General features: G+C 43.4%; 1 protein-coding gene across 1 annotated transcript in view; it reads right to left on the bottom strand.

Annotated features, from left to right (window-relative positions):
- The window catches only part of DNAJC5B (DnaJ heat shock protein family (Hsp40) member C5 beta), a gene marked incomplete at both ends in the record, with an annotated part of 286,870 nt that overhangs the window by 148,593 nt on the left and 111,411 nt on the right, over nucleotides 1-26,866 (bottom strand). Inside the window, one exon of the mRNA XM_082259806.1 lies at nucleotides 7,022-7,196. Coding sequence (XP_082115932.1) covers nucleotides 7,022-7,196 — 175 coding nt within the window. The remainder of the gene's footprint in view (nucleotides 1-7,021; nucleotides 7,197-26,866) is intronic.

Raw genomic sequence — 26,866 nt, 5'->3', positions numbered from 1 at the left:
GACAGTGATTGCTGCCAGGACACAGCTCCTCTCCCCAAGAAATAGTCCAGATATTCCTGGCGGATCTGACGGGCCCTGTGTGATGCCAATCCTGACCGTCCAACTTGCATTGACGTCATGGACTCCAATTGGTCAGGAGGTTGGGCCTCTCCACTTGTACCTGGCATAGCAGGGTCAGTATCCAGTTGCTGCAAAACATAATTGTGTACATTCCTGCATAGGAAGTTGTGCAAAATGCAGCAACACAAGACCACATTATCCACTTTGTACAGTGCCAGGTATATGGACGTCAGGAATATCCGGAACCGGTTGGCCATTATCCCGAAGGCATTCTCCACAACTCTGCGAGCTCTGGACAACCGGTAGTTGTAAATCCTTTGGTCGGGGGTGAGGTTCCTCTGAGGGTAGGGCTTCATGAGATGCTTCCCAAGCGGAAAAAAGCATCATCTGCGATAAAAACAAAGCTCATACCCTCAACAGTTTGCTCCCTGGATGGCAGGTTCAGAGTGCCGTTATTTAGACGACGAGCGAACTCCGTCTGCTCAATAACTCCCCCATCCGAATTGCGGCCATTTTTGCCAATATCCAAATAAATAAACTCATAGTTTGCATTAACTATGGCTAGCATGACTATACTAAAAAAACCTTTATAATTATAATAAAATGTGCCGGAATTCGGAGGGGGGACAATGCGGACGTGCTTCCCATCAATAGCACCCCCACAATTGGGAAAATTCCACTTCTCCAGAAATTGATCAGAAATCTCCAGCCATTGCTCTGCGTTTGAAGGGATCTGTGAGGAAAAAAAAAAAAAAAATTAGTGCTTGAGCACATCACATTATTAATTACACACACAGTTGTCTGTTAAATGCTTATGCAACTTGTTAAAAATATAAACAACAGGAAGGCAAACGTTTTGATTTGGGGATGTAACATATACATACATTTATTTTCAACCTCCTATTGTTCTTATATTGTAAAGGGCCATACACACTATAAGATTCTCTGAAGACTTTTTCGTGCAGATTTACCTTTTCTATGTAGTGCAAGTGCCTGCCAGATTGCATAGGATTTGAAAGTGTTTGTTTGACCTCATATTATTTGGTTGGGGTAAATCAGAAGGATAAATTGTTCTGACAATCTTATAGTGTGTATGGCCCATTATACTAACCAGCTAGAGCTGAAATTTACAAACTACGGCCCTCCAGCTGTTGCAGAACTACACATCCCATGAGGCCTTGTAATTCTATGACATTCACAGACATGACTAGGCATGATGGAAATTGTAGTTCCTGAACAACTGGAGGGCCGTAGTTTGAAGACCTCTGAGCTTGAGCTTTGGTATATGCTGACTTTGAGATTTAGCATGTGGGTGGGGGGATGGGTAAGTAAAACTGGGCATTTATACATCAATAAGGGCTTGTGGTCAGTGAAGGTTTTAACATCATTACATAAACATACACAATCATAGGTGGGAATGGATGGACTGATGTATTTTAGATAAATCATAAACTAGGTAATAAAACATTGGCCAAGGAATAATTGTTTGAGGGAAAGTAATAAAATGACCCAAATTCAAAATACTGTTAACAGGCAATGCGTTTAGGGACACATAGGAGAGAATGGTGGGGTGGTTAGTGGGTAATTTTACAAATAGTTAAGATAATCTACATCTTTACTACTATGTGCATGTGGACAGAGGGTAGTTTACAAATAATGGCCTGTGTCAATTGCTGTACATCCAAAAACATCATAATTCGGGTGAAACGACTAATACATGTAATGTAATGTAAAAAATCAAACATACCTTGATATAGTCCTTCTGCAAGACCTTGATGATAGCAGAGCAGGTCTCAGGGATGATGACTCCAAGTGCTTGGGGGGAGATGCCTGTGGTGAACTTCAGATCCTGCAGGCTTCTCCCTGTTGCAAGATACCTCAACGTCGCAATTAACCTTTGCTCAGGAGTAATTGCAAGCCGCATACAAGTATCCTGCTTCAGAATATAGGGGGACACCAGGGCAAGAAGACGTGAAAGATGGTATCCGTCATCCTCAAATAATTCCTGAAGTCATCAGGATTATTTTCCTGGAGCTCCCTCAGCAAGGACATATGAGAAAATTGATCACAGTTAAGCAACCAATTTTTCGTCCAAGAGGTCCGCTTCTTCTTCCTATTGCTCGTACGTCGTCTCAGAGCCAAAACTCCAACACTAACGACAGCAATGGTCGAATTCACGGTCACCATAATAAATTCTCGATCGATGTCTCGGAAAATAGCGAAATGTCGTCAACCAAACAAATGCTACCGAAATCAGCGCGAGATGCCCAGAAGGGTCACGGCCAAACACTCACTTCCTCTTTTGTAGCGGCGAACGTGCGTGGAACGTAGTGACGTCATTTTCTGTCGGCAGACAAATGTCCTGGGCAAGTTTTGAGCACCCCCCCCCAAAAAAGTGCCAAAAATAGTAGAGGGGGGCATAAAGCAGAACTTCCACTTTAGCATGAAGTTCCACTTTAACAGCAAAGGACCTCAAGACAAAAATGAACAACAAAACTGTTATGCCCCATACACATGTGCAGATTATCTGCAGACTTTTGTCTGCAGACTTACCAAAACCATATAATATGAGGTCAAACCTAAACACTTTCAATTTGTATGCAATCCGGCAGGCCCTTGCACTACATAGAAAAGGTAAGTCTGCAGACAAAAGTCTGCAGATAATCTGCAAGTGTGTATGGGGCATAAAGCCCCGTACACACGTACCGATGGTCGGCATACAAATGTTCCTCTTTTCTCCCCGGGATGTCGGTGTCTGTTGAAAAGTGCAAAGACAGCACAAGGACAGCACAAGAATTTTGTCTGCAGACTTCAGCTGACTGCAGAAGTGATGTCATGTAATGGTTAACTTTCCCTGTGTTTTTAATTTTCTGAGCATGCCCAGTCTTGCAAATCTGCGGTCTGTCGGCCGAATTCTGTACTGACAGGCGAACAATCGTCCGTTCTGGTGTCCGCAGACAAAAATTTTCATGTTTGCAAGAAAGACTTTTGTCCGCGGATTGTGCGCAGACATCTGTCGGAGGCACCATACTAACACGCGTACAATCGGCAGATCTTTCGTCCGCCGACGTTTGTATGCCGACGATCGGTACGTGTGTACGGGCCTTTAGGGCAATGGTTTGCTCAATGTAGGGTATCCTTCTCACACAGATTCCATTAGTTATAGTTGATGGCACTGTGATTGCCAGACTGTCAACTGAAGTAATCGCTAGACACCATGGGATTGATTTACTAAAACTGAAGAGTGCAAAATCTGGTGCAGCTGTGCATGGTAGCCAATCAGCTTCTAACATCAGCTTGTTCAATTAGGTTGTTCAGCTTGTTCAATTAAGCTTTGACAAAAAAAAACCTGGAAGCTGATAGGTTTCTGTGCAGAGCTGCACTGGTTTTTGCACTCTCCAGTTTTTGTAAACTGGGATGAAAATCTCTTTGTAAGGGAAACTCTCTCTTGGACAGTTGTTGCCAGAGCAAGCATTCCTATTTGAGTGTGCAATGCACTGAATGCAGAGCTCACAATGTAGAGGTAATTTTTAATTTCACTAAATACATTTATAAAAGATAAAATATCAGCTTGATCTAAATGATAATATTGGTGTGTGATAAATACTTTAAAAATGGTGTTTCTTTATGTGGTTTATAATTGTTTAAGTACATTGCTTTGAAAAGTATTCATAGCCCCTGAAATTTTCCACATGTCATGTTACAACCAAAAATGTAAATGCATTTTATTGGGATTTTATGTGATAGCCCAACAGACCAACACATAGTGGCACACAATTGTGCAGCGGAAGGATAATGATAAATGGTTTTCAAAATGTATTACAAATAAATATCTGGAAAATGTGGTATGTATTTGTATTTAGCCCCCTTTACTCTGATACCCTTGACTAAAATCTAATGGAACCAATTGTATTAAGAAGTCACCTAATTAGTAAATAGAGTCCACCTATGTGTAATTTAATTTCAGTATAAATACAGCAGTTCTGTGAAGCCCTCAGAGGTTTGTTAGAGAACCTTTGTAAACAAACCGCATCATGAAGGCCAGGGAACACACCAGACAGGTCAGAGATAAAGTTGTTAAGAAGTTTAAAGCAAGGTTAAGGTATAAAAAAGTATCCCAAGCTTTGAACATCTCATGGAGCACTGTTCAATCCATCATCCGAAAAATGGAAAGAGTTTGACACAACTGCAAACCTACCAAGATATGACCATCCACCTAAACTGACAGGCCGGGCAAGGAGAGCATTAATCAGAGAAGCAGCTACGAGGCCCATGGTAACTCTGGAGAAGCTGCAGACAAGACAACTATTAGTCGTGTACTCCACAAATCTGGCCTTTATGGAAGAGTGGCAAGAAGAAAGCCATTGTTGGAAGAAAGCCATAAGAAATCCCGTTTGCAGTTTGTGAGGAACCATGTGGGGGGCACAGCAAACATGTGGAAGAAGGTGCTCTGTTCAGATGAGACCAAAGTTGAACTTTTTGGCCTAAAAGCAAAACGCGATGTGCAGTAGAAAGCTAACAATGCACATCACCATGAACACACCATCCCCATTGTGAAGCATGGTGGTGACAGCATCATGGTATGGGGATGCTTTTCTTCAGCAGGGACAGGGAAGCTGGTCAGAGAGGTTCATATTCCAGCAGGACAACGACCCTAAACATACAGCCAGAGTTACAATGGAGTGGTTTAGATCAAAGCATATTCTTGTGTTAGAATGGCCCATTTAAAGTCCAGACCTAAATCAAATTAAGAATCTGTGGCAAGACTTGAAAATTGCTGTTCACAGATGTTCCCCATGCAATCTGACAGAGTATGAGCTCTATTGCAAAAAAGAATGGGCAAAAATGTCACTCTCTAGATGTGCAAAGATGGTAGAGACATACCCACTTGCAGCTGTAATTGCAGCAAAAGGTAGTTCTGCAAAGTTTTTATTCAGGGGGGCTGAATACAAATGCAAACCACACTTTTCACATATTTGTAAAAAAATTTGAAAGCTATTCATCATTTTCCTTCCACTTCACAATTATGTGCCACTTTGTGTTGGTCTATCACATAAAATCCCCAAAAAAACATTATCATTTTTGTTTGTAACATGACAAAATGTGGAAAATTTCAAGGGGTATGAATACTTTTTCAATAAACTGTACATGGATTTTCCATATTTGTGTATTGAGGCTTTGCTTCCAGCTTGATACAACATGGTTGTATTCCTTGTCACAGCAGCTGCATCAGATTAGATTCAGTCACCTTTTAGCTATCAATTTCCTTCCTTGCTTTTTCAATTTTTTAATCAGGTGATAAAAGGTGGGGGGCAGCAACACTCTAAACAAATTATCACAGGACCTGGCTAAACTTCATACAATGTATTTTCAACTTAACAAGTAACCAGCTCATGAAAAACAAAGCATTGCCTGTGTGGCTGATGTTTTTCTCAACTGTTAAGCAGGGGGCCTGAAAAAGGCTGAATCAATGCATAGCTCCCTCTATGGATTGAACAATTAATTTCAATGTTTTAGGTGGAACTAAACTCTCACATAAGAATAGTAGAGCATTGTAAGTAAAACATTTTTGGTTGTTAAAAAATACAGTTTTCTAATTTTTTGTTCAAGATTTATGTCTCTTCACTTTAATCAACAGGTAGATTATTTGTATGAACTTCCTGTGGATGTGTGCACGTTCCAGTAGTGCCTGAACATCACAATTTTACTGCAATACCTATATCAAGCATGCTAGTACACTGTGCATTGGTAGGGCAACTTATAGTCCAATATAGGAAAAGGTAAGAAAGAGTCATTGATTTAGCATTGTCGCCCTGGGAGGAAGTACCTGTGGATACACTTTGCTGAAAAGATCACCAGGTATGAGTTAATGAGAAGCAAGAAATGTTACAAAAAAGGACTAAATCTATTGACATTACAATAATTTAATATCATTTTAAACCAAATATATTGTTGCACATGTTAATATGGTAACTAAATGAGCTGCTAATACCTATACAGCTATAGGCTAATACCTATACAGCCGAGACGCGTAGGATTATCTCCTGGACATTTTCCTCTGAACAAAGTTCCAAGCCTGAAATACACGCATGGAACAACAGAGACAAATGTTCCTCAAAAGTCACCATTTTTCACCTTGTCACCTACCTTTCTAACTTCTTCACTTCTCTCCCCGATGGACCTTAAACCCATCCGTGACAAACTTGTCTATTACCTTGTAAAACTTTTTTGAAAATAAACTGTTCAATTTTTATTCTATGACACTTTACTTTGTTTACTCTTGCCCTTAAAGTCCCAACAACCTTGGTTTGAGGCACCAAACCCAAAACACAACGATTTCACAGGGACGGTGGCAAAACCTTACTATATGGCATCCTGGAGATCAAAACCCCTTTTCCAATTCTTCTCATACTGCTTTTCACCCATATTGCCTGACTTCATATATGTGGGTGTTTCCCACCCTGCTGCACACACAGGCAGAGCGAGAGGAAAACAGAACCAAACGCTTCTCCTCCACAGTGGTGATTGACAGTTGCTTCCAAGTAGGCATTTTGTCCCTTTCTGGAACTACTACAATGTAACATTGTAGTTCTAATTGGGAGCACACGTAGTCAAGACTTTAGTAGCACTCCATAGGTCCTGCCAGGCACAGGGGTAAATACATACCTAGAGTTGAGAAGTGCAGCTAGCGAGTAGTAAAAAAATGGAGCTCAGAGGAGCAACAGCATGTAAGTTCTGCAATTAGCAGCTCATTTAACAAAAAATAAAGTTGGCTTTAAAATTACTTGTTTAGGTTTAAAATCACTTTAATAAGATTAAAATCTGATCTAGTGGGCTTTTAAAATTTCAAAATCACATAAAAAAATAAATGAAAGGTAAACCAATAGTAATTTGAAATATGTGTTCACTAAAAATACACTGTACTACTTCTTTAGGACATGTATAGAGATATATACACCACCTGATTCCATGTCTGTTTTGATCTGCTCTTCCAGGTCTTCTGGGGACACATAGAACTCATAATCTTCTCCAGCTGATGGTTTTGGTTTACATTTTCCAAAACAACAATTACAGCAACAGCAAAGACAGCAGCAGAAGTAGCAACCGGTCAGAAGTCCACAGATCGCAAACAGGCCCTAGACAAAACAAAAAAATTACAAAATGTGATCATGGAACATTGTAGGAAATTGTATTGCATCTATTTTGTTAAAATGCCAGCCAGTGTGGTTGAATTAGCTTTGGTGCCATTAAAGAGGTCATTCCACACAAGTTAAGGAGGGTGGACACTGGACAATTTTAATACGTGTTTGGTGACAGAACAAAACACATGGGATACACCAAGACGCTGTCCAGCAGAGGTAAGTCAAGTCAAAATCACCTTAAAAGGGAAGGAGAGGGACTTAGCGGATAAATACAAACTTTCTGGCTTGTTGCAAATCATGTTCACCTAAAACATATCTAAAATCAAAATACATATATTTTTTTCATTTTAGATGGAGTAGGGAATGATTAAAACACTTCTCTGGTTTATTTCCACCTGACTGGGGAGATTTGCCTTGACTTTGTGTCCTGAAGACACATTAGGACGTTAAAGCAAATCTCTTTGAAATGAGGGAAATTCTCTCTTAGACAGTTTTTAGCGTTACTATTGGAGGATTTTAGAGTGTGTAATGCACTGAGTGCAGGGTTTAGGATACAAGGGTCAAGACTTCATAATAGTCAGAACGCCATGATCAAGGGTGTGTGATATGTATAGAGTGCAGAGGTTAGGAATAGGGATGAGCTTCGAGTTCGAGTCGAAGCTAAGTTCGACTCGAACATCGCTCGTTCGTCGAATGACGAACTAATGTGCTTCTTTGCCGGAATTTTGAGATCCCATAATGCACTGCGCGCGCACGGCGCGTGCAGCACATTATGTGATTGGCCAAAGCATGCACCCTGACCTCATGCTTTGGCCAATCAAAGGATCTCTGCCATGATTGGACAAAAGGCAGGCTGCCTTTAGCCAATCATGGCTCAGGGGCCAAGTACACGCCCCATACTACATAAAGGCTACTTGAGCAGCCACAGCGTGTAGTGTGATTGTGCGGGCGAGGAGTCAGGGAGAGGAACGTGTTTGAGTCAGGGCAAGAATAGCTTTTTTTTTTTTTCCTTCCTTTATTTCTGGTGCTGCCCGTGTTATTCAGCCACAACATGTGGAAGAGTTGGTGGAGTGGATAAATAAGCTGTCCTCATCCTCCTCGTCCTCTGACACCCATGCTCACAGTAGTATGCCTTCCCTCACAGCTGCAAAAGCGGCCCGTCCCACAGGCTGCTTCTCCTTCTGTCGCCCCACCATCATGCACGGAGGAGTCACCTGAGCTATTCGATCATAGTGTCAGTGATGCTGCTGGAGGATGCACAGCAATTTGAAAGCTGTGATGTTGGTTTGAAGGTTGATGAAGGGAATAACGTGAGCCTAGAGAGAGGGGGTGACAATGACAGACAAGAAATCAGCAGTCATGTTGCCACAGCTGAAGCATACTGCCAAGTTTGCTCCAGTGATGAGGAAGGAGGGGATGATGAGGTCACTGACTGTACTTGGGTGCTTGACAGGATAGAGGAGGAGGAGGGGGAGGAGGAAGAGAATGTACAACTCCAACAAGGCAGGATGTGCTCCAGGGGCCGCCATAGCAATAGCCAACCTATTGCGTCACAGCACAGAGCTCCACAGGTGCAGGGTGCTGCAAACTCCCTGAGGACTCCCAAAAGTTCATTAGTGTGGGCTTTTTTCAGCACATGTGCAGTAGACTGCAGCGTCACTGTTTGCAACATCTGTCTGAAGCGGATCAAGCGTGGCTAGAACACTAGCGGCTTGGGCACCACATGCTTGACAAGGCATATGACGACCTGCCATGCAGTCTGTTGGCAACAGCACCTGAAAGAGCCACCAGATCACCAGTGCTCGCTTAGCTGACATTCAACGAGAATTCAACCTGTCCACCGACCGCCTCATTTGTGACATGCCCACCAGGTGGAACTCAATGATGGCAATGCTGTAGCAGCTGCACACACAGCAGAGGGCCATCAATGAGTTCCTGTGTGAGTATGGCACAAGGACAGGGTCAGGGGAGCTTGGCTTTTTTTCGCCACGCCAGTGGCTTTTGATAAAGGATGCATGCACCGTCCTGTCACCATTTGAGGAGGCCACAAGTATGGTGAGCCAGGGCGATGCATGCTTCAGTGACACTATCCCTCTAGTCTACACGCTGGAGCACATGCTGCATGGAATCATGGACAGGGCACTTGAGGCAGAACAGCGGGAGGAAGAGGAGGACTTCCTTTCCTCACAAGGCCCCCTATATGCAGATATCATTCCTGCAGGGCCACAAAACACACAGGAGGAAGAGGAGGAGGAGGAGGATTTTGGCAGCATTGATGTAGAGGATAGCATACAGCAGTCTTCAAGGGATGGTTTTGATTCCCCAGAAACCCCAGGAGTTGCATGTGGTTGTGAGAGGTTGCTCCTGCTGACAATGTCATCCTTAATGACCCAGAGGACTCAGAAGCTCATGTCTCCTCCAACTTACGTTGCATGGGCTCCCTGATTCTGCAAAGCCTGCGAAAGGATTCTGAGGATTCGTGCTATCAGAGAGGGATAATTACTGGTTGGCAACCCTTCTTGATCCATGTTGCAAGGGTAAAGTTGCAGAGCTCATCCTGCCTTCGCAGAGGGAGCAGAGGATGAAACATCTTGAGGAGGCCTTGAAAAAAAAATTGTGTACCACCTTTCCAGACACTGGGAGCTCAACATTCTCTGGACGTGTTTCTGAGGCATCATTCAGCCAAAGGGGGAGTGGTGGAGAAGGCGGCCGGTTGACCGATGCCCATAAACAGTTCTTTAGTCCTCAGCAGCACCCAGGGCTGTTAGGTTTAAGCAACCATCGGCAGCGTCTCCATCATATGGTGCATGATTATCTAGGAGCAAGAGCAGACTTGGAGACCTTTCCAGCTGAGCATCCACTGGCTTACTGGGTCTTGAGGATGGACCACTGGCCAAAACTTGCAAAATATGCAACGGAGCTACTGGCCTGTCCTGCTTCCAGCGTGCTTTCTGAACAGACGTTCAGTGCTGCTGGAGGTTTTGTGACAGACAAAAGAGTGCGTCTGTCCACAGACTCTATTGACCAGCTGACTTTTATCAAAATGAATCAGTCCTGGATCAACAAGAGCTATCAAGCCCCTGATGCTGATGTAACTAATGGAATTTGCTAGGGGGTCTGCCATTCCTTGAGACTGGATAGGCAGCATATGCAAGACTGCATATGCTGCCTATCCTATTCCTCTACCTTGATTCTGAAAGCTTCCAACAATGTTTTTGGTTTAGGTCACTACCAACCCCCAAGGCCTAATTTTTCTGCACTTGTATGACATGTGCATACAATTTAAATGTTGAATGTGATTTATAACAGTAGGCCCTGTCCCTGTGCCCTGCTAACTGTGAGGGGTTATGGTGTTCAGGCACCACCAACACCAAAGGCCCAATATTTTTGCACCTGTATGACAAGTACATGCAATTTCAAATTTATATACAATTCTTACCAGCAGGTCCCATTCCTGCGCCCAGCAAGAGTAACTGTGAGGGCTTTGTTACGGTGTTCAGGCACCACCAACACCAAAGGCCAAATTTTTGCCACCTAAATAGTGCATTCAATTTCAAATTTGTATGGAATTCTTACCAGCAGGTCCCATTCCTGCGCCCAGCAAGAGTAACTGTGAGGGCTTGGTTACGGTGTTCAGGCACCACCAACACCAAAGGCCAAATTTTTGCCACCTGAATAGTGCATTCAATTTCAAATTTGTATAGAATTCTTACCAGCAGGTCCCATTCCTGCGCCCAGCAAGAGTTACTGCGAGGGGTTGCGGTGTTCAGGCACCACCAACAACCAAGGCCCAATTTCAGTTTCAGTTCCTGCCGATACTAACCTTCCAGGTCCTCATCACTCCAGCCAGTTTGCATGGCCGCCACCCAACCTTGGCCAGGTCAGATGACAGCACAGCACCCCACTAGGTCACTGATAAGAACACATAAAACACTTGATCTTTGCCAATTTCAAATTGATATGTAATTTTTTACCAGCAGGGCCTGTCCCTGTGCCGAGCTAGAGTAACTGCGAGGGGTTGCGGTGTTCAGGCTCCACCAACACCCAAGGCCCAATTTTTCTGCAACTCTATGACAACTGACAAGTACATGCGATTTTCAGTTTGTATGGAATTCTTACCAGCAGGTACCATTCCTGCGTCCAGCAAGAGTAACTGTGAGGTGTTACGATGTTCAAGCTCCACCAACAGCAAAGGCCCAATTTTTGGCACCTGTATGACAAGTACATGCGATTTCAAATTTGTATGGAATTCTTACCAGCAGGTCCCATTCCTGCGCCCAGCAAGAGTAACTGGGAGGGGTTGCGGTGTTCAGGTACCACCAACAACCAAGGCCCAATTTTTCTGCACCTGTATGACAAGTACACGCGATTTCAAATTTGTATGGATTTTTTAGCAGCAGGGCCCGTTCCTGCGCCCAGCAAGAGTAACTGCGAGGGGTTATGGTGTTCAGGCACCACCAACAACCAAGGCCCAATTTTTCTGCACCTGTATGACAAGTACGTGCCATTTGAAATTTGTATGTATATTTGTATATGACATTTTTTGCTTTAGAAATGTCAGTATTGCTGCAGCAGGCTACATACATCGTAGAGATGCATTACTTTACAGGCACATCCAGGGGACCCCCTAGGCACGATATTTGAAGGAATTTTTCATTTTTATAGTTTCACTTTAAGCCTTATTAAAATCAGTAGATCACTGCTCCTTTAAAAACTATCATTTTTAAAAACTTTTTTTCATTGCTACATGTTCCCCAGGTCAGTACCCGGACCCCCATACACTTTTTTGGGGAAATAACTTGCATTTAAGCCTACAAAATGAGGCTGTTTGATTTTCGAGGTTCAAGTCCCATAGATTTCAATGGGGTTCGCTTGTTCGAACTAAATTTTCCTCTGTTCGTGGTGTTCTGGTGCGAACCGAACCAGGAGGTGTTCGGCTCATCACTAGTTAGGAATGTGTAAGATACAAAGTGCAGGGGGGTACATAACACAAAGAGTGTGGGGGTCACATGTGTAAAGGCACAGTGTGAAGGGGTCAGAAGTACACAATTCACAGAGTATTGGGGTCAGGTATGCTAATGCACAGAAGGAAGGGGTTAGGACTTCATGATGCACAAAATGCATGGGTCAGGAGAATAAAAGAAACAGAGTGCAGGGGTCAGAAGTGTATACGTCACAGAGCACAGGGGTCAGGACTGCATAGTGCACAGAGAGTAGGATACAATAGTTTATAACTCACAGAGTGCAGGGGTCAGGAGTGTGTAATGCACAAAGCACAGGGGTCAGAAGTGTAAAATACAGAATGCAGGAGTCAGGAGTGTGTAAGTACAGAGTGCAAGGGTCAGAAGATCATAACATAGAACACAGGGATCAAGAGTGCATTGGTCACAGAGTACAGGGGTCAAGGGAACAGGAGTACATAATAATTGGAGGGTAGGGGTCAGTATGTGGAGTGTATAAACCTAGGTCCAATGTATACAGTAGAACCAGAAATTACCCCCTCCTCCCATTACAATTACACCCAATACAAATTTCTTCTTTCCAAATCCCTCCAGAACAGTCCCATTCCCATCCCAGTAAAATGCTCTCCTACCCATTATTGTCACGCTTACCCTTACTGCAGGTGGTAAGGCACTATAGCTAGCTTCTGTGTTCATCACCTATAGCAGCCCCCTTCCCCATAAGGCAAACAGGCCTACAAGTTGCCCCAAGACTTATACACAATGCTATAGTGCCTGGGTACCATGCCAAGGCAGGCACAAACTGAGCACAGCAAACAGGTACTTGTGGTTGGCAGACAGGCAGAGGGATTCAATTACAGTCCAGGTTCAAGACAGGTAAGGTTCAGAATGGCCAGGGTCAAATCTGTAGTCAAAATGCAGGCGTTCTGAGTTCCGAGCATATTATATATCTGATCTGAGGTAGTCGACAAGGGAATCCAAACTAGCAGATAGGGCAGACAAACAGGGAGCTTGGAGCATGTGTTAAGCACACTATCACAAGCATGAGACTGCAGGCTTGGCTGGCTTAAATCAGGCTTGGTCTTCACCCAGAGACAGGCTACATCACCTTGCAGGTGGACAGACAGACAGACAAGGAGAATGCAACACAGCCAAAACCAGCATGCTAAAATGAGACCAGCAGCTATCAAGGAGCAGGAGCACTCCTGGCATTACCCCCCTCTGAGAAGGGGTCTCTGGACCTCTTGGAGCAGGCTGGACATTGGGCACCGGACCATGAGTGACAAGCTGGACATCGGGTACAGGGCCATCAGGCTGGGCATCTGGCACAGGGCCATCAGGCTGTGCATCTGGCACAGGACCATCAGGCTGGGCAATGGTTAGAGGATCAGCAAAGTCAGGTTGGTTAGCAGGCAGAGAGTCTTTGGAGCCAAACTGGACAGCAGACAGAGAACCAGTGACATCAGGCTGGATAGCAGGTGACATGTCACTGGAGTCAAGCTGGATAGCTGGAACATAGGCTGGATTTAGAGTGGCTTGGAGAAGAGGTCGAGGGCCCCCCTAGCTGAATGGGTAAGTCTATCCAAAGGATGGATGAAACTTCTTAGATAGGATTGAGCAGATCTAATTGCAGTAGGGTGAGGGCAGGTTACTGAAAGTCCTGAATATATAAAATTAGGAGGCTCGGTTGGCACGGGATGGACCAAAATAACTGATATAGAGGCAGACAGGACAACATCAGCAGGTGTAGAGACAAACTGGACCGCATCAGCCGGTGTTGAGATAGACTGAACCTCATCAGCAGGAGTAGAGGCAACAAAACCTTACAAGTGAAGTTAGCCTTGATATGCGTCCAAGGGCATTTAGGGGCAGGCAAAGGTAGGGATAATCCAGAGTGCTTGACTTTTGAGGACTTATAGTGAGTACAGGTTTTGCAAGCTTTTACATGAGTCCTTATGGAAAGAGGGCCACCAAAGCCCACAAAAAATTAAAAAAATAAGAAGTTTTAGTAATCCCTGGGGGCCCAGATATCTTAGCATCATGTGCTTCTGAAAGCACTTTAAGCCTAAGATGGAGGGTAACAACCAGCTTTCCAGGGGGTAGATTGGGTGAAGCACTAGACTGAGCCCTTAAAATAGAGTCCAAAAGTACTTGATATCTGATGTTATGCTACGTTTATGTCTTTACCTTGATGATCAATTCTGGACTATACGTACCTCAGAATTACCTTCAATAAAAATGTAATTAAAAAAATAAAAAGAATACATAATGTTCATCATGAAAAATATATTTTTTAATAAAAGAAAAATAGAAAAAAAATAGAGTCCAAAGGGTCAGGGGAAAGGGCCCCCATCATTTGTGCTGGGGGTAAGATATCATAAATCTTAGAGTAAGTTTCCGAACAGGGCTCAAGGCTGCCAGTAGGTACATTCGGTCTTTAGGAGGAAAAGATTTAGACTGCGAAACTTGGCTGAAGAGTTGGCCTGTAGAGGTTTCAATAAACGTATCAGTGTCTTCTGCTACAACAGAGTCATACAAAGACAAATGGTTAAATAAACTGGAGTCACACTTGAAAAAGTTGCCATGATCAAGGTTCGAATTAGGCTGTAATAAATGCAAATGACTGGTATTGGCCACAAAAGAGTTACAAATGGGCAACTGGTCAGCAGTTTTAATGCATTTCTGGAGGCAGGTCTGGGACCACTGCCGAATCTCCCCTGTAGCCCAATTTGAGATGTTATCAAGCTGATTGTCTCCCTATGAAATTCCTCAATGGACAGAATAATAGGTACAGTGCACAATGTGACCAGACCCATGGACAAGGGGGCGTTATCAACAGCTAAGATTAGAAAGGGTTTGTGCACATTGATCAAAGGAATCTGTAGACAGTGTACTAAGTCCATATCAATGAAATTGCTAGCGGCACCAGAATCTATGAAAGCTGAGAGGTAATGAGAAAACGTAGCAGAATTAAATTGCATAGGAACAAACAGTTTGTTTTTTCGGGGGGGACCTGGAAACATATAGTCTAGAGAAGCAGACCCCACCCACACTAGACTCTTGGCATTTCCCGGCTTATTGGAGAAACTGGCAACTGCCATAGCATAAGCAGAGTCCCTGGGTTCTTCTTCTACTCTTTTCCCCAGAGGATAAATTAATTGCGTTAATTTGCATGGGCTCCTCCACCTTGAGAGGTTGAAAGGACCCAGGAAGGTCTGATTGAGAAGTGGGCAGTGTACTAGGGAGCAGGGGAACAAACCTCTTTAAACGCTTTTCCCATAAACGCCTGTCTAAACGGATGGCCTTGTTAATGGCTCCATTCAACGACTTTGGTTCAGGATATTGGAGTCCTTAATAGAGTCTGATAAGTCTAACCTGAACTGCCTTCTTAGAGTTGGGTCATTCCATACTGATTCAGGTGCCCAGCGACGAAAAGCAGTGTTTGGCATTGTTTGTTGGTGCGTTTATCCTGGCGTAATGACCAAAGTTTAGTTTCTACTGAGTGGGCATGGTCAGGATTATCATAGATGAGACCCAGGGCCCTGAAAAATGCTTTGACTGACCCTCAGACTGGATTTTCTGCGGGGAGACCAAAAGCCTACGACTGGGGGCCCCCCTGTAACCATGTAATAATCAGGTCAACCCGCTGTGCTTCAGAACCAGAAGAGTGTGTCTTAACCTTAAAGTATAGCATACAACTATTTTTAAAGTTGAAAAACATATGAGGGTCACCAGAAAAATAGTCAGGTGGGTTAACCTTGAGCTCTGGTTTTTGAGTTACTGTTGGAGGTGCATTCCCAGTCCAGACTGTGTCACTCGCAATTCCTGGATTTGGTCTGTCAGCTTGCAAAGCCCTCAGCAAATAAATGAGCCTGTGTAGAGTCCATCTTCACAGAAAAATGTTCTTGTTAAAGGCTTATAACAATGTCACGCTTACCCCTAATGCAGGAGGTGTGTTCTTGACCTATAGTAGCCCCCTTTCCCATAAGTCAAGCAGGCCAACTGGTACTCGTTTGCCCCTAGGATTTATACATAATGCTATATTGCCTAGCTACCACACCAGGGCAGGCGCAAACTGGTCACAGCAAACAGGTATTTTTGGTTGGCAGACAGGCAGAGTGGTTTAATGACAGTCCAGGAATGAGGCAGGCAAGGTTCAGAATGGTCAGGGTCAAATCCATAGTTGAAAGGCAGGCAGAGTACTGAGCATATTCATATCTGATCTGAGGTCATCAACAAGGGAATCCAAACTAGCAAAGAGTTCAGGCAAACAGGGAGCTTGGAGCATGTGTTAAACACACTATCACAAGCATGAGACTGCAGGCTTTGCTGGCTTAAAGGATAAGTTCACCTTTGGGAACAAGTTACATGTTCCACCTTCTTTTAGAGTGGAACATGTAACATGTTCCCACTTCTACAGCATCTCCCGAACCATTGCATCTAGTGACAGCAAGCAGCAAGCAGGGGATCTTCCCGTCTTTGTGGATGTCAGCTGGTAGTTCTCAATTACCTACCAGGGCACTGTTGGTAGGCCTTTAATTCTCCCTGTCAGTGTGCATCAGCCTGCCCGCATGAAGTACGAGCAGACAGATACACTGACAAGTCTGCAGGAGTCCTGCATGGCATTCGCAATCTGATGATCATGGGTGTAATGCTTTTCAGGCCACTTGGAAAAAAATTATAAATTCACATTTTTTTTACCTGCAAAAAGATATGCATTGATTATTTAAAAAAAAAAAAAAAAAAAAGGTAAACTTACCCTTTGAATCAGGCTTGGTCTCCACCCACAGACTGGCTACATCAATCACCTTGCAGTTAGTCAGAGAGACAGACAAGGAGAATGCAACACAGCCAAAACTAGGATACTGAAATGAGCCCCCCCCCCCCAAAGTTCACTCACCACAGCTCAGATGCAGCGGCAGTGCACAGTAAGGATTTTATCACATTAAAAATGTGGTTTATGTAGAAAATCAGGAAAATTTTATATACAAAGTATATTCCACGCGCCAAAGGATTAAAATTTTTTTTAAAATTATTAATATAAAATAGACTCTGGTTTAAAGAAATAAATAAAATAAAATAGCAGCCGCTGTATATATGGGGAGTGATTGAAGTATGTATGATCTCAAAGAGAGATCAAATACAGCGCTTGCTTGAACTCTGAATTTCTGGATAAATATATCAAAGCATCAGATAACCATAAATTATCAACTGAAAAGTCCACTAATTAATATTGTGAATCAGTGCAAAATGTGCAAATCAGTGCAAATTGACACAGCATCAATATATAAATACAACTTCATTCAGTATGTAGAGAGTAAAAACATGTATTAAAAATACCTCTCTATAAATATATAAATAACAGTATAAAAATTGATGACTGCTGTGCTATCAATTAATAAATATCACATATAAAAAATCCCAAGTGTTAAAGTGATTTCTGTGCTTCAAATTCAGAAAATGTATATGATCATAACAAGAAGTCCATTCAATATAAAGTGACTACTGTGCTCAAAATTAATGAATCCAATATTAAAGTGACTCCTGTGCTCAAAATTGATGAGGGTGAAAGTGTCCTTAATGGCAGATGTATCCTCAATCCCAAAATCTAAGTGGTTTATCCGTCAAACAAATTCCTTTAGAAATGAGTGAATAAAATCACTTACCAGATAAAGTGGGTTCTGTATGCCGTATGGCACCAGAACCTTTCAGACTTGTGAAGCCCTCTGGGCTTGAAGGATGTTACCCCTCTGTGTAGCCCTCCGGGGTCCTGGGATACCTCTCTGCTCCGGGGTGCTCAATTCCAAGCCGTATGTAGGAGAAAAGAAAAGGCTCCAGATAGTGTAGTACGTTTGTTAAGAGTCTTTATTTCTCCATAAATGAGTAAAATTAAAAAGGCAGCAATCACTGGTGGTCTAGCGGTGCAAGTTGCTCGTCTTCCTAGCGGAGTACATGCTACAGCAACTCACTTCCGGCTTGCATTCCACCTCCGTGACGCAATGACGCTGTGCGGTCCAAGCTAACGCGTTTCGTCACTTCCAGTGACGTCCTCAGAGCTTGGACAGCACAGTGGTAACCGGACCTATATACAGGAAACTCCGCCCCTTATTCCGCCCTTACTTAGATGGCCGGAAGTGATTGGAATTTCGAGTATGTCCCCATACCATAGATTTAACCTAGTTCTCTTTGTATTCATGCCTAATTTGATGCAATAATAGTAAATGGGGTAGACCAGCAACCCGCACACCACTTATATAGTCATTACATTCATTTAAAACACAGCATAAATACAAATATAATAAAATTGATATCGGTATTTCACTCCTCAGTGAACGAGCCGAGGCGGGCGTGTGCCTCAGCGGGCGCGCGCTCGCCCGCTATTGGCTCTAGTAGCAGTGACAGGCAAGTGACGTAGATCTATGTCACTTTGCCTGGCCGGGGCTGACTGCCGCAGTAAATATACTGTGCGCAGTCGGCAACCGGTTAAGAGTCTTTATTTCTCCATAAATAAAGAGGAGTGCGGGCGAGTGACCGGCAGACCCGATGTCCGCCGGTCACACTACGATCGCCGGTACAGCGGGAGAAAGACAGAGCGGCTTATGTAAACAAGCCGCCTGTCATTCTCCCCTGTGTAAAAATGAAGATCAGACGTTGATCTTTGTTTTTACACTAGGAGACCTGTCCCACTACAGTTAGAATCACGCCCCTAGGACACACTTAACCCCTCCCTGTCCATTACAGTTAACCCCTTCCCTGCCAGTGTCATTTTTGCAGTAACAGTGCATATATATAGCACTGATTACTGCAGTAATGTCACTGGTACCCCCAAAAGTGTCAAAAATGTCAGTCAAGGGTCCGATCTGTCCGCCCCAATGTCGCAGTACCGCAAAAAAAATCGCAGATCGCCGCCATTACTCGTTAGAAAAAAAACACCAAAAATGACAAAAATCTTTCCCTTTGTTAGTAAACGCGATAACTTTTGCGCAAACCAATCAAAATACGCTTTTTGCGATTTTTTTACCAAACATATGTAAAGTAAAACAATTTGGCCGAAAATGTTAAAAAATTTTGATTTTTACATTTTTTTGGGGGGAATTTCATATAAAAAAAAGTGAAAAATATTGTTATTTTTGCAAAAATTACGCTCTTTTTTTGTTTATAGCGCATGATCAAAAAATCGCACAGGTGATCAAATACCACCAAAAGAAAGCTCTGTTTGTGGGAAAAAAAGGACGTGAAATTCGTTTAGGTACAGCGTCGCATGACCGCGCAATTGTCCGTTAAAGTCACGCAGTAAAAAATCGCAAAAAAAACCCTGGTCAGGAAGGGGGTAAAATCTTCCGGGGCTTAAGTGGTTAACAAACGTACTACACTATCTGGAGCCTTTTCTTTTCTCCTACATACGGCTTGGAATTGAGCACCCCGGAGCAGAGAGGTATCCCAGGACCCCGGAGGGCTACACAGAGGGGTAACATCCTTCAAGCCCAGAGGGCTTCACAAGTCTGAAAGGTTCTGGTGCCATACGGCATACAGAACCCACTTTATCTGGTAAGTGATTTTATTCACTCATTTCTAAAGGAATTTGTTTGACGGATAAACCACTTACATTTTGGAATTGAGGATACATCTGCCATTAAGGACACTTTCACCCTCATCAATTTTGAGCACAGGAGTCACTTTAATATTGGATTCATTAATTTTGAGCACAGTAGTCACTTTATATTGAATGGACTTCTTGTTATGATCATATACATTTTCTGAATTTGAAGCACAGAAATCACTTTAACACTTGGGATTTTTCTATATGTGATATTTATTAATTGATAGCACAGCAGTCATCAATTTTTATACTGTTATTTATATATTTATAGAGAGGTATTTTTAATACATATTTTTACTCTCTACATACTGAATGAAGTTGTATTTATATATTGATGCTGTGTCAATTTGCACTGATTTGCACATTTTGCACTGATTCACAATATTAATTAGTGGACTTTTCAGTTGATAATTTATGGTTATCTGATGCTTTGATATATTTATCCAGAAATTCAGAGTTCAAGCAAGCGCTGTAGTTGATCTCTCTTTGAGATCATACATACTTCTATGTAGAAAATCAACCTGGACTTTCCTTCTCTACATGTCCCTCAGAACCCTTAATATTTTCTTGTTAAAAGAATGTTAAAGCTGAATTCCAGGTATGGATTTTATTGCATAAATGCATTTTTCAACTTGGACCAATGTAAGTATGCATATGCCATGCCTGTGGGGTCACTGTAGGAGCAGAAAATTAACTGCTACTACAGTGAGTTCCACTGTTCTCCAGGTCACTTGCTAAGTGGATACCACAGGGAGTCACCTGCTCAGCACAAGCCCAATTCAAAGAACACCTTTCAGTGGAAAGCACAGAGGCGTAGTGGTTAGCACTTTTGCCAGGCAGCAACGGAGTCGTTGGTCTAAATCCCAACCATGTCCCTACCTGCCTGGAGTTTGGATGTTCTCCCTGTGTTTGCAAGGATTTCCTCCCACACTCCAAAATGACATGCTGGTAGGTTAAATGGCTTCTATCTAAATTAGCCCTAGTATGTATGAATGCGAGGGACCTTAGACTGTAAACTTCTTGAGGACGGTGACTATACGAATATACAATGTATATGTAAAGTGCTGTGAAATTTGTCAGTGCATTAAAAATACCAATAATAAAATAAAGAAATAAATACATTTTTCTCAATTATTGCAGAGGTTTTTCTCATTGAATGAGGTGAAGATCATGATGTCACCATTCCACCTCTCACACTGTCACTGACCACCAATCCAGGGGGAAAGATGACAGCCCTCCCATTGACCATCAATATGGGACAGGGGGTAAAAATTTGCCACTGAAGAGGGTTTAAAATAGCACTACCACTGACACCAGTGCTGGATTGGACAGTTAACAAAAGTAGAGGAGAGAAGGAGTTGTGGAGGATGCAGTAGACGTGTGTCCCAGGGCTAGGTCACTAGTAATTTTAGATGTTGAATATTGTCTTCTAAGTGTTAATTCATATATGCAGGTATTGCCCCCCTTCTTGCCATATGGAAGGGAAGCCTCCTTACTCTTGTGGTTGTGGCTCTTCAGGATTAGAGTTCATGCAGAACAAAAACAAATTTAAAACATCCACTGGTTTTGGTTGCTGCATCTGTAGTAGCCACCCAAAAGCAGCCTGACCTATGCACGTATAAAATGTAGTACTGTAGGATAGGGATAGAGGCCGATATATCGAGGGCCGATATGTACTTTCCCCGATATATATCGGTATCGGCCCCGGAACTGGCTGATATTGCCGATATTTTTGTGACGTCATTCTGCCTCCTTAGGCCGCCTTCCCTCTCACCTTGGACAGCCTCGTCTGGAGTCGGGACTAGTCTCGCAGGAGTTTATCACAGCCATACACCCACCCACAGTAGCCCGGTGCTAGCCAGCCACCCACTTCCACAGACCCTGTAGCCAGCCACATGCACTGTACCAGCGAGCCAGCCAGCCAGCCACAGGCCCTGTACCAGCCAGTCACCCAGCCAAAGGCACTGTACCAACCAGCCAACCAGCCAAAGGCCCTGTACCAGCCAGCCACCCACAGCCCCTGTGCCAGCCACCCACCACAGGGTGCCAGCCAGCCACCCACCACAGGGTGCCAGCCAGCCACCCACCACAGGGTGCCAGACAGCCAGCCACCCACCACAGGGTGCCAGACAGACAGCCATCCACCACAGGGTGCCAGCAAGCCAGCCACCCACAACAGGGTGCCAGACAGCCAGCCACCCACCACAGGGTGCCAACTAGCCAGCCACCCACCACAGGGTGCCAACTAGCCAGCCACCCATGACAGGGTGCCAGCAATCCAGCCATTAAGCATTAAATAAAAATTAACATGTTCAGTACCAGATTTGTTTCAAAAATTGTCTTTATTTTTCAAAACTTTAAATGTACAAAATATCGGCCTATATCAGCTGATACCGATATGCGATGGCCAAAATATGGGTATCGGCCCTGAAAAAAACATATCGGTCTATCCCTACTGTAGGATAGGTTTGGGAGAATATTTATTATTGCACTTTCAACATCATTTGTTTTCTTATCCATGCTTTCTGCATATTTTCCTCCTGTACCCTGCAAATTATGTCTCTCGGCCCCTTACGATCTGACCTTCTTGGCCCAGACGCCCTATGAACCAAATTCCAGATCCTGAGATATGTCTGAAAGAATAGGTAATATGGCTAAAACTGAAGCTTTCCGGTAAGGGTCTGACGTGGCTTCCTGAATGCAGCACAATCTAATATTCTTTCTGTGGATCCTATTTTATCTGTCATTCCTTGTGGAGTAATGAAAGCTGGTGGATCTGGGTTGAGGGTGAGGATTCTAGGACAATCATTCTTCTAAAGTGAACTGTGCAGATTCTACAGGTGTTATCCTAAATTGTAGAAGTGTTACCCTCTGGCCAATGTCCTCCAACTCATGTTTCAGAGCACTCTGGATGTGCTTTGCCAGGGAGTTTAAATGGCCTTTGTTGAGAGGAATAGAGAGATTATAGCATGTTCTTAAATATCTTGGTATAGCTGAGTCTGCAGATGAACAGGAGTCCATGCAGCTGGATGGCAAATTTTGTTCCAGCAAGTAAGGTGACAGTGTAGGTAAGCCTGGTCTGGGTGTACCAGTATCTGCTGTTTTTCTTAGATCCACAGGGGAGTCCACAGACTTTGCAGCTTTGGATTGCTCCTTTGTCAGTTTAGGGGTTGCAACCAGGCCTGGACTAAACTATGGCACAATAGCCTGGGCTGCCATGCTGCATGTCTTAACAAGAGCGGCCTGTTGATGACTTGGCCGCACAGTAAGAGGTAAAGGGTGACTGCGCTCCGGACGAGGATAGCACAAACCATGGTCGCTGCTCACCTCTCGCTATGCAGCCCTGCCTGTGTCTCCTCTCCTGGCTCTTCAGCCATGCCAATGATGTCATCCTATCATTAGAGCAGGGAGTGGGAGGAGCTGGAGATCTGCACGGAGAGCAGGAGTCTTTTCATTTTAACAAGCGGAAGAAGACACACGGGCTGAATACTGCCTTGCTAAAGGTAGAACTGTAAAGGGGAGTCAAAGAGTAAAAGGGTCTACTGTGATTAGAGAGAATGGAAAGGGGGCATGAATGCAAGGGGCACTGTGATGGGGGGCTGGGATTGCTAGGGGTGCTGTAATGTAAAGGGGCATTGTGATATAAAGGGGAATGAAGCCCCCCCCCCCCCCCCCCGTTGCCTGGAAAAAATTGGCTCCTCAGTCTAGAATGCCAGTCCTAGTTTTTGTCCCAGTCCGGGCCTGTTTGCAACATAATATCAGGTGTTGTGTGTTTGCTGTCTCTTTTACTTAATGTAAGCCATAGCAGCACCGTAACATAAATGCATTGGGTCTTCAGGCACAAACATCTAATATAATAGGCTGCTACAGGCTAATGCTGCTTTATGGCAGCCCCTGATATAGGGTTAAATCCTTTTGGCTCATGGGAAACCATGGCATATCTAAAGCAGGAATGGCTAAACTGGTGTGTTTTATTCAAAATACGCATGTGTACATGGTGAATCAGAGTTACGTTTTCATAAAAATCATTATAAATGTTTTTTTCTTTAGACTATCCCTGTTTGGTTTGGGGACTATAAATAGTTTTGAGTAAAAACCCTTGAACCTTTCATTTTCTGGAACCTTGGTTATCACCCTCTGAGTTCTCAGCTGGTCTAATGCCTGAAAGAGAGATCTTTCTTTTATGGGATCTGTTGATATACTTGACCTCACAAACCGAGGATGCAGGAACACCCGAAATTCCAGCTTGTATCCCTGTGAAATGGTGGAGATGACCCAGTTGTCCGAAATTGACTCCACTCATACCCTTGAGAACTGCAGTAGCCTTCCCCCCACCCAGGCACCTGAGAGGGCTTAGAGGAAGACTTGGCTGATCTCTGGGTCCAGGGCTTTTTCTGACCTTTTCCCCGAAGGTTTAGGTTCGGATGTAGATGGTTGAGGCCGTCGCCACTGCCTACCCCCCCACGATCTTTTGGATATAATTATCCAGATCATCACCAAAAAGGCATTCTCCCTGAAAGGGGAAGCTAGCCAGTAATTTTTTACATGGTAATTCCGCAGACCAGCTCTTTAACAAAGGGTTCTGCGCATATGAACTGTCATCAGAGCAGACCTTTTGCCTTATGAAATCTGTAAGAGAATCTACTGCAAAACACAAAGTGCGAGGTAGATCTTACAGATCTTCCACAGACTCTCCTTGAGAAGGAACTGTCTTGGACACTGGCTTTATGCGTTTTTTCAAAGACTGACACACTCCTATTGCTGCTACTGCTGGTTGTACTGCAGAACCTGCAACCGCAAAGGAGGCTTTCAATAAAGATTCCAACTTTTTATCCGCTGGATTTTTAAAAACCTGGGCATTATCCACAGGAAAGATTAAATTCTTATTAACCGAAGAAATGGCTGCATCCACAGTGGGAATTTTCCATCTCTTAGAAAACTTATCCTCCATAGAATATAACAATTAATACCTTTTAGAAGGAACAAAGAATCCCAATCATTGCCAAAAAATGTTGTAAAGAAAAAGTGCTATATCGGTGCTGGAAACCCCACTCTGAGAGACAGACACTGATCAAATAATATGTAAAAAATATAAATATTATATTCAATGCAATTCTAATAAAATGCTATACAACAGTAGTACAGTACAAAAACAACACAAAAAACATGTGTAGACCTCTTGCTTACACCCTGCCCCACACAGGTGCACAAAAAGATGCCCAACAATGGCGCAAGGTTAGGGTATCCAATGCATTTCGCCTACACGGCTTCTTCAAGTAAAGGTAGGTGTAGAGGATTCACAATGTCATTATAACATCAGACATGGTCCCATATTGAAAAAAGACATAGACCACTTGTGAACGCTTTTAAAGCTTGATCTCCAATGTATGAGACCAATTCGCAGTTGTCACAGAACCTATTATGGGGAGTAGATGATATTGTTTGCCCCCAATCCAGGGTAGATTGCAAGAGAGGATAGCAGGGATCTCAAAATAAACACTCCACTGTGGTCAAAAAATGGCGTAGGGAAGAGCAGGAGCACATGTCCAGGCGGAACATATAATCAGTACCCATATGGCCCATATGGCCCCCTGATCAGGTATCCCTCTTCTGGATATCCTATGAGGTCAGGAGAAACTGCTGTGTCTCAGACTTTTCTTATGGGGAAACAGTGTTGGCAACCCTTGGAGTTTGTAGATACACCCCTCCTGCCCCTCCGTCCATTCTCACAGCAGTCCTAGCTAGATACCAATCATTATACACCTCAAGAGTGGATGTATGGGAAATAACGGAGGACTCTGAGGAGGGCACAATGATCCCAGGGAAGAAAAAGAGGTTTCAGTTGTCTACAAGGGTGAAAGTTTAAACTCAGCCCGGACCATCTCAGCAAGAGACTGAATAAACTGGGATTGACTCTGACTCCCCGGAAGTGGAACCTCCCGCCGCCTTCCGTGACTTTTAACGGGCCTCCCGTCCCACCGGAAGACCCGAGCACCCAGCCGGCATGTCCGCCGGCTGGATGGAGTCCAGATCAAAGCTGGAAATGGCTTTGATCGGGTCTCCGATGACGTAACCTGGAGGCGGCGTCCACGACGTCACTTCCGGGTTACTGTGCTGCAAAAGGCGGCAGATTTAAAAAACGGCTGTATGCAAAAACGCCGTTTTTCTGGGTTTTGCATACATGGAAGTGTAATGGAGGGGTCTAGGGTATTTTAGACCCTCGATCCCTCCATAAAGAGTACCTGTCACTGCATATTGGTGTCACAAGGGATGTTTACATTGCTTGTGACAGCAATAAAAGTGATCAGATTTTTTTTTTTTGTTTTTAAAAACCTGTAATAAAGTTAAAAAAACAATAAAATAAATAGGAAAAAAAAAAAATTTTAGCCGCTGCCATCACCGTTAGCTCGCGCACAAAAAAAACGTATATGGAAGTTGAGCTGCGAATGAAATCTCTGTTCAAACCACACATGTGAGGTATCGCCGTGATCGCCAGAGCATGAGCAATAATTAAAAAAAAGAGCTACACTCTAACTCTAAACTGGTAACCATTAAAAAACCAATAAAAAAATGGGCTAACTTTACTGTTTAGTATTTTTTAAATGCAGTGAAATATGATTTTTCAAAATTTTTCCAAAAAAAATGGTGTTTTAAAGACCGCTGCGCAAATACCGCGTGACAAAAAATATTACAATGACCGCCATTTGATTCTCCAGAGTCTTTGCTAAAATAATATATACAATGTTTGGGGGTTCTAAGTAGTTTTCTAGGAAAAAATACTGATTTTAACTTGTAAACATAAAGTGTCCGAAATAGGGCTGTGGCTTAAGTGGTTAAATATACTTTGCATAAACCGGCTACAATACATGTAATTACAAGCAGAAATACACTTGGCACAAGTCTCTGTAATCTTATTAAAGGGAACAGTGCATAAAATATTTACAATTTTAACCTTTTAAGGTTTGTATGCTGTGTAAATATTTAAAATGGACTCACCAGTCCTGCCGCAGGAAACTGCTATAAGCAAGAATCCAATCTTTATCCTTCACGGTGAGCATTGTCTTAGAGACCTTCAAGGACTGGGTCCCCTATATAAGAGGCAC

This window comes from Pelophylax lessonae (genome assembly GCF_965119305.1).
Source record: "Pelophylax lessonae genome assembly, chromosome: 5".
In the NCBI taxonomy this organism is placed as follows: Eukaryota; Metazoa; Chordata; class Amphibia; order Anura; family Ranidae; genus Pelophylax; species Pelophylax lessonae.
This window is presented reverse-complemented; position numbering and strand designations above follow the sequence as displayed.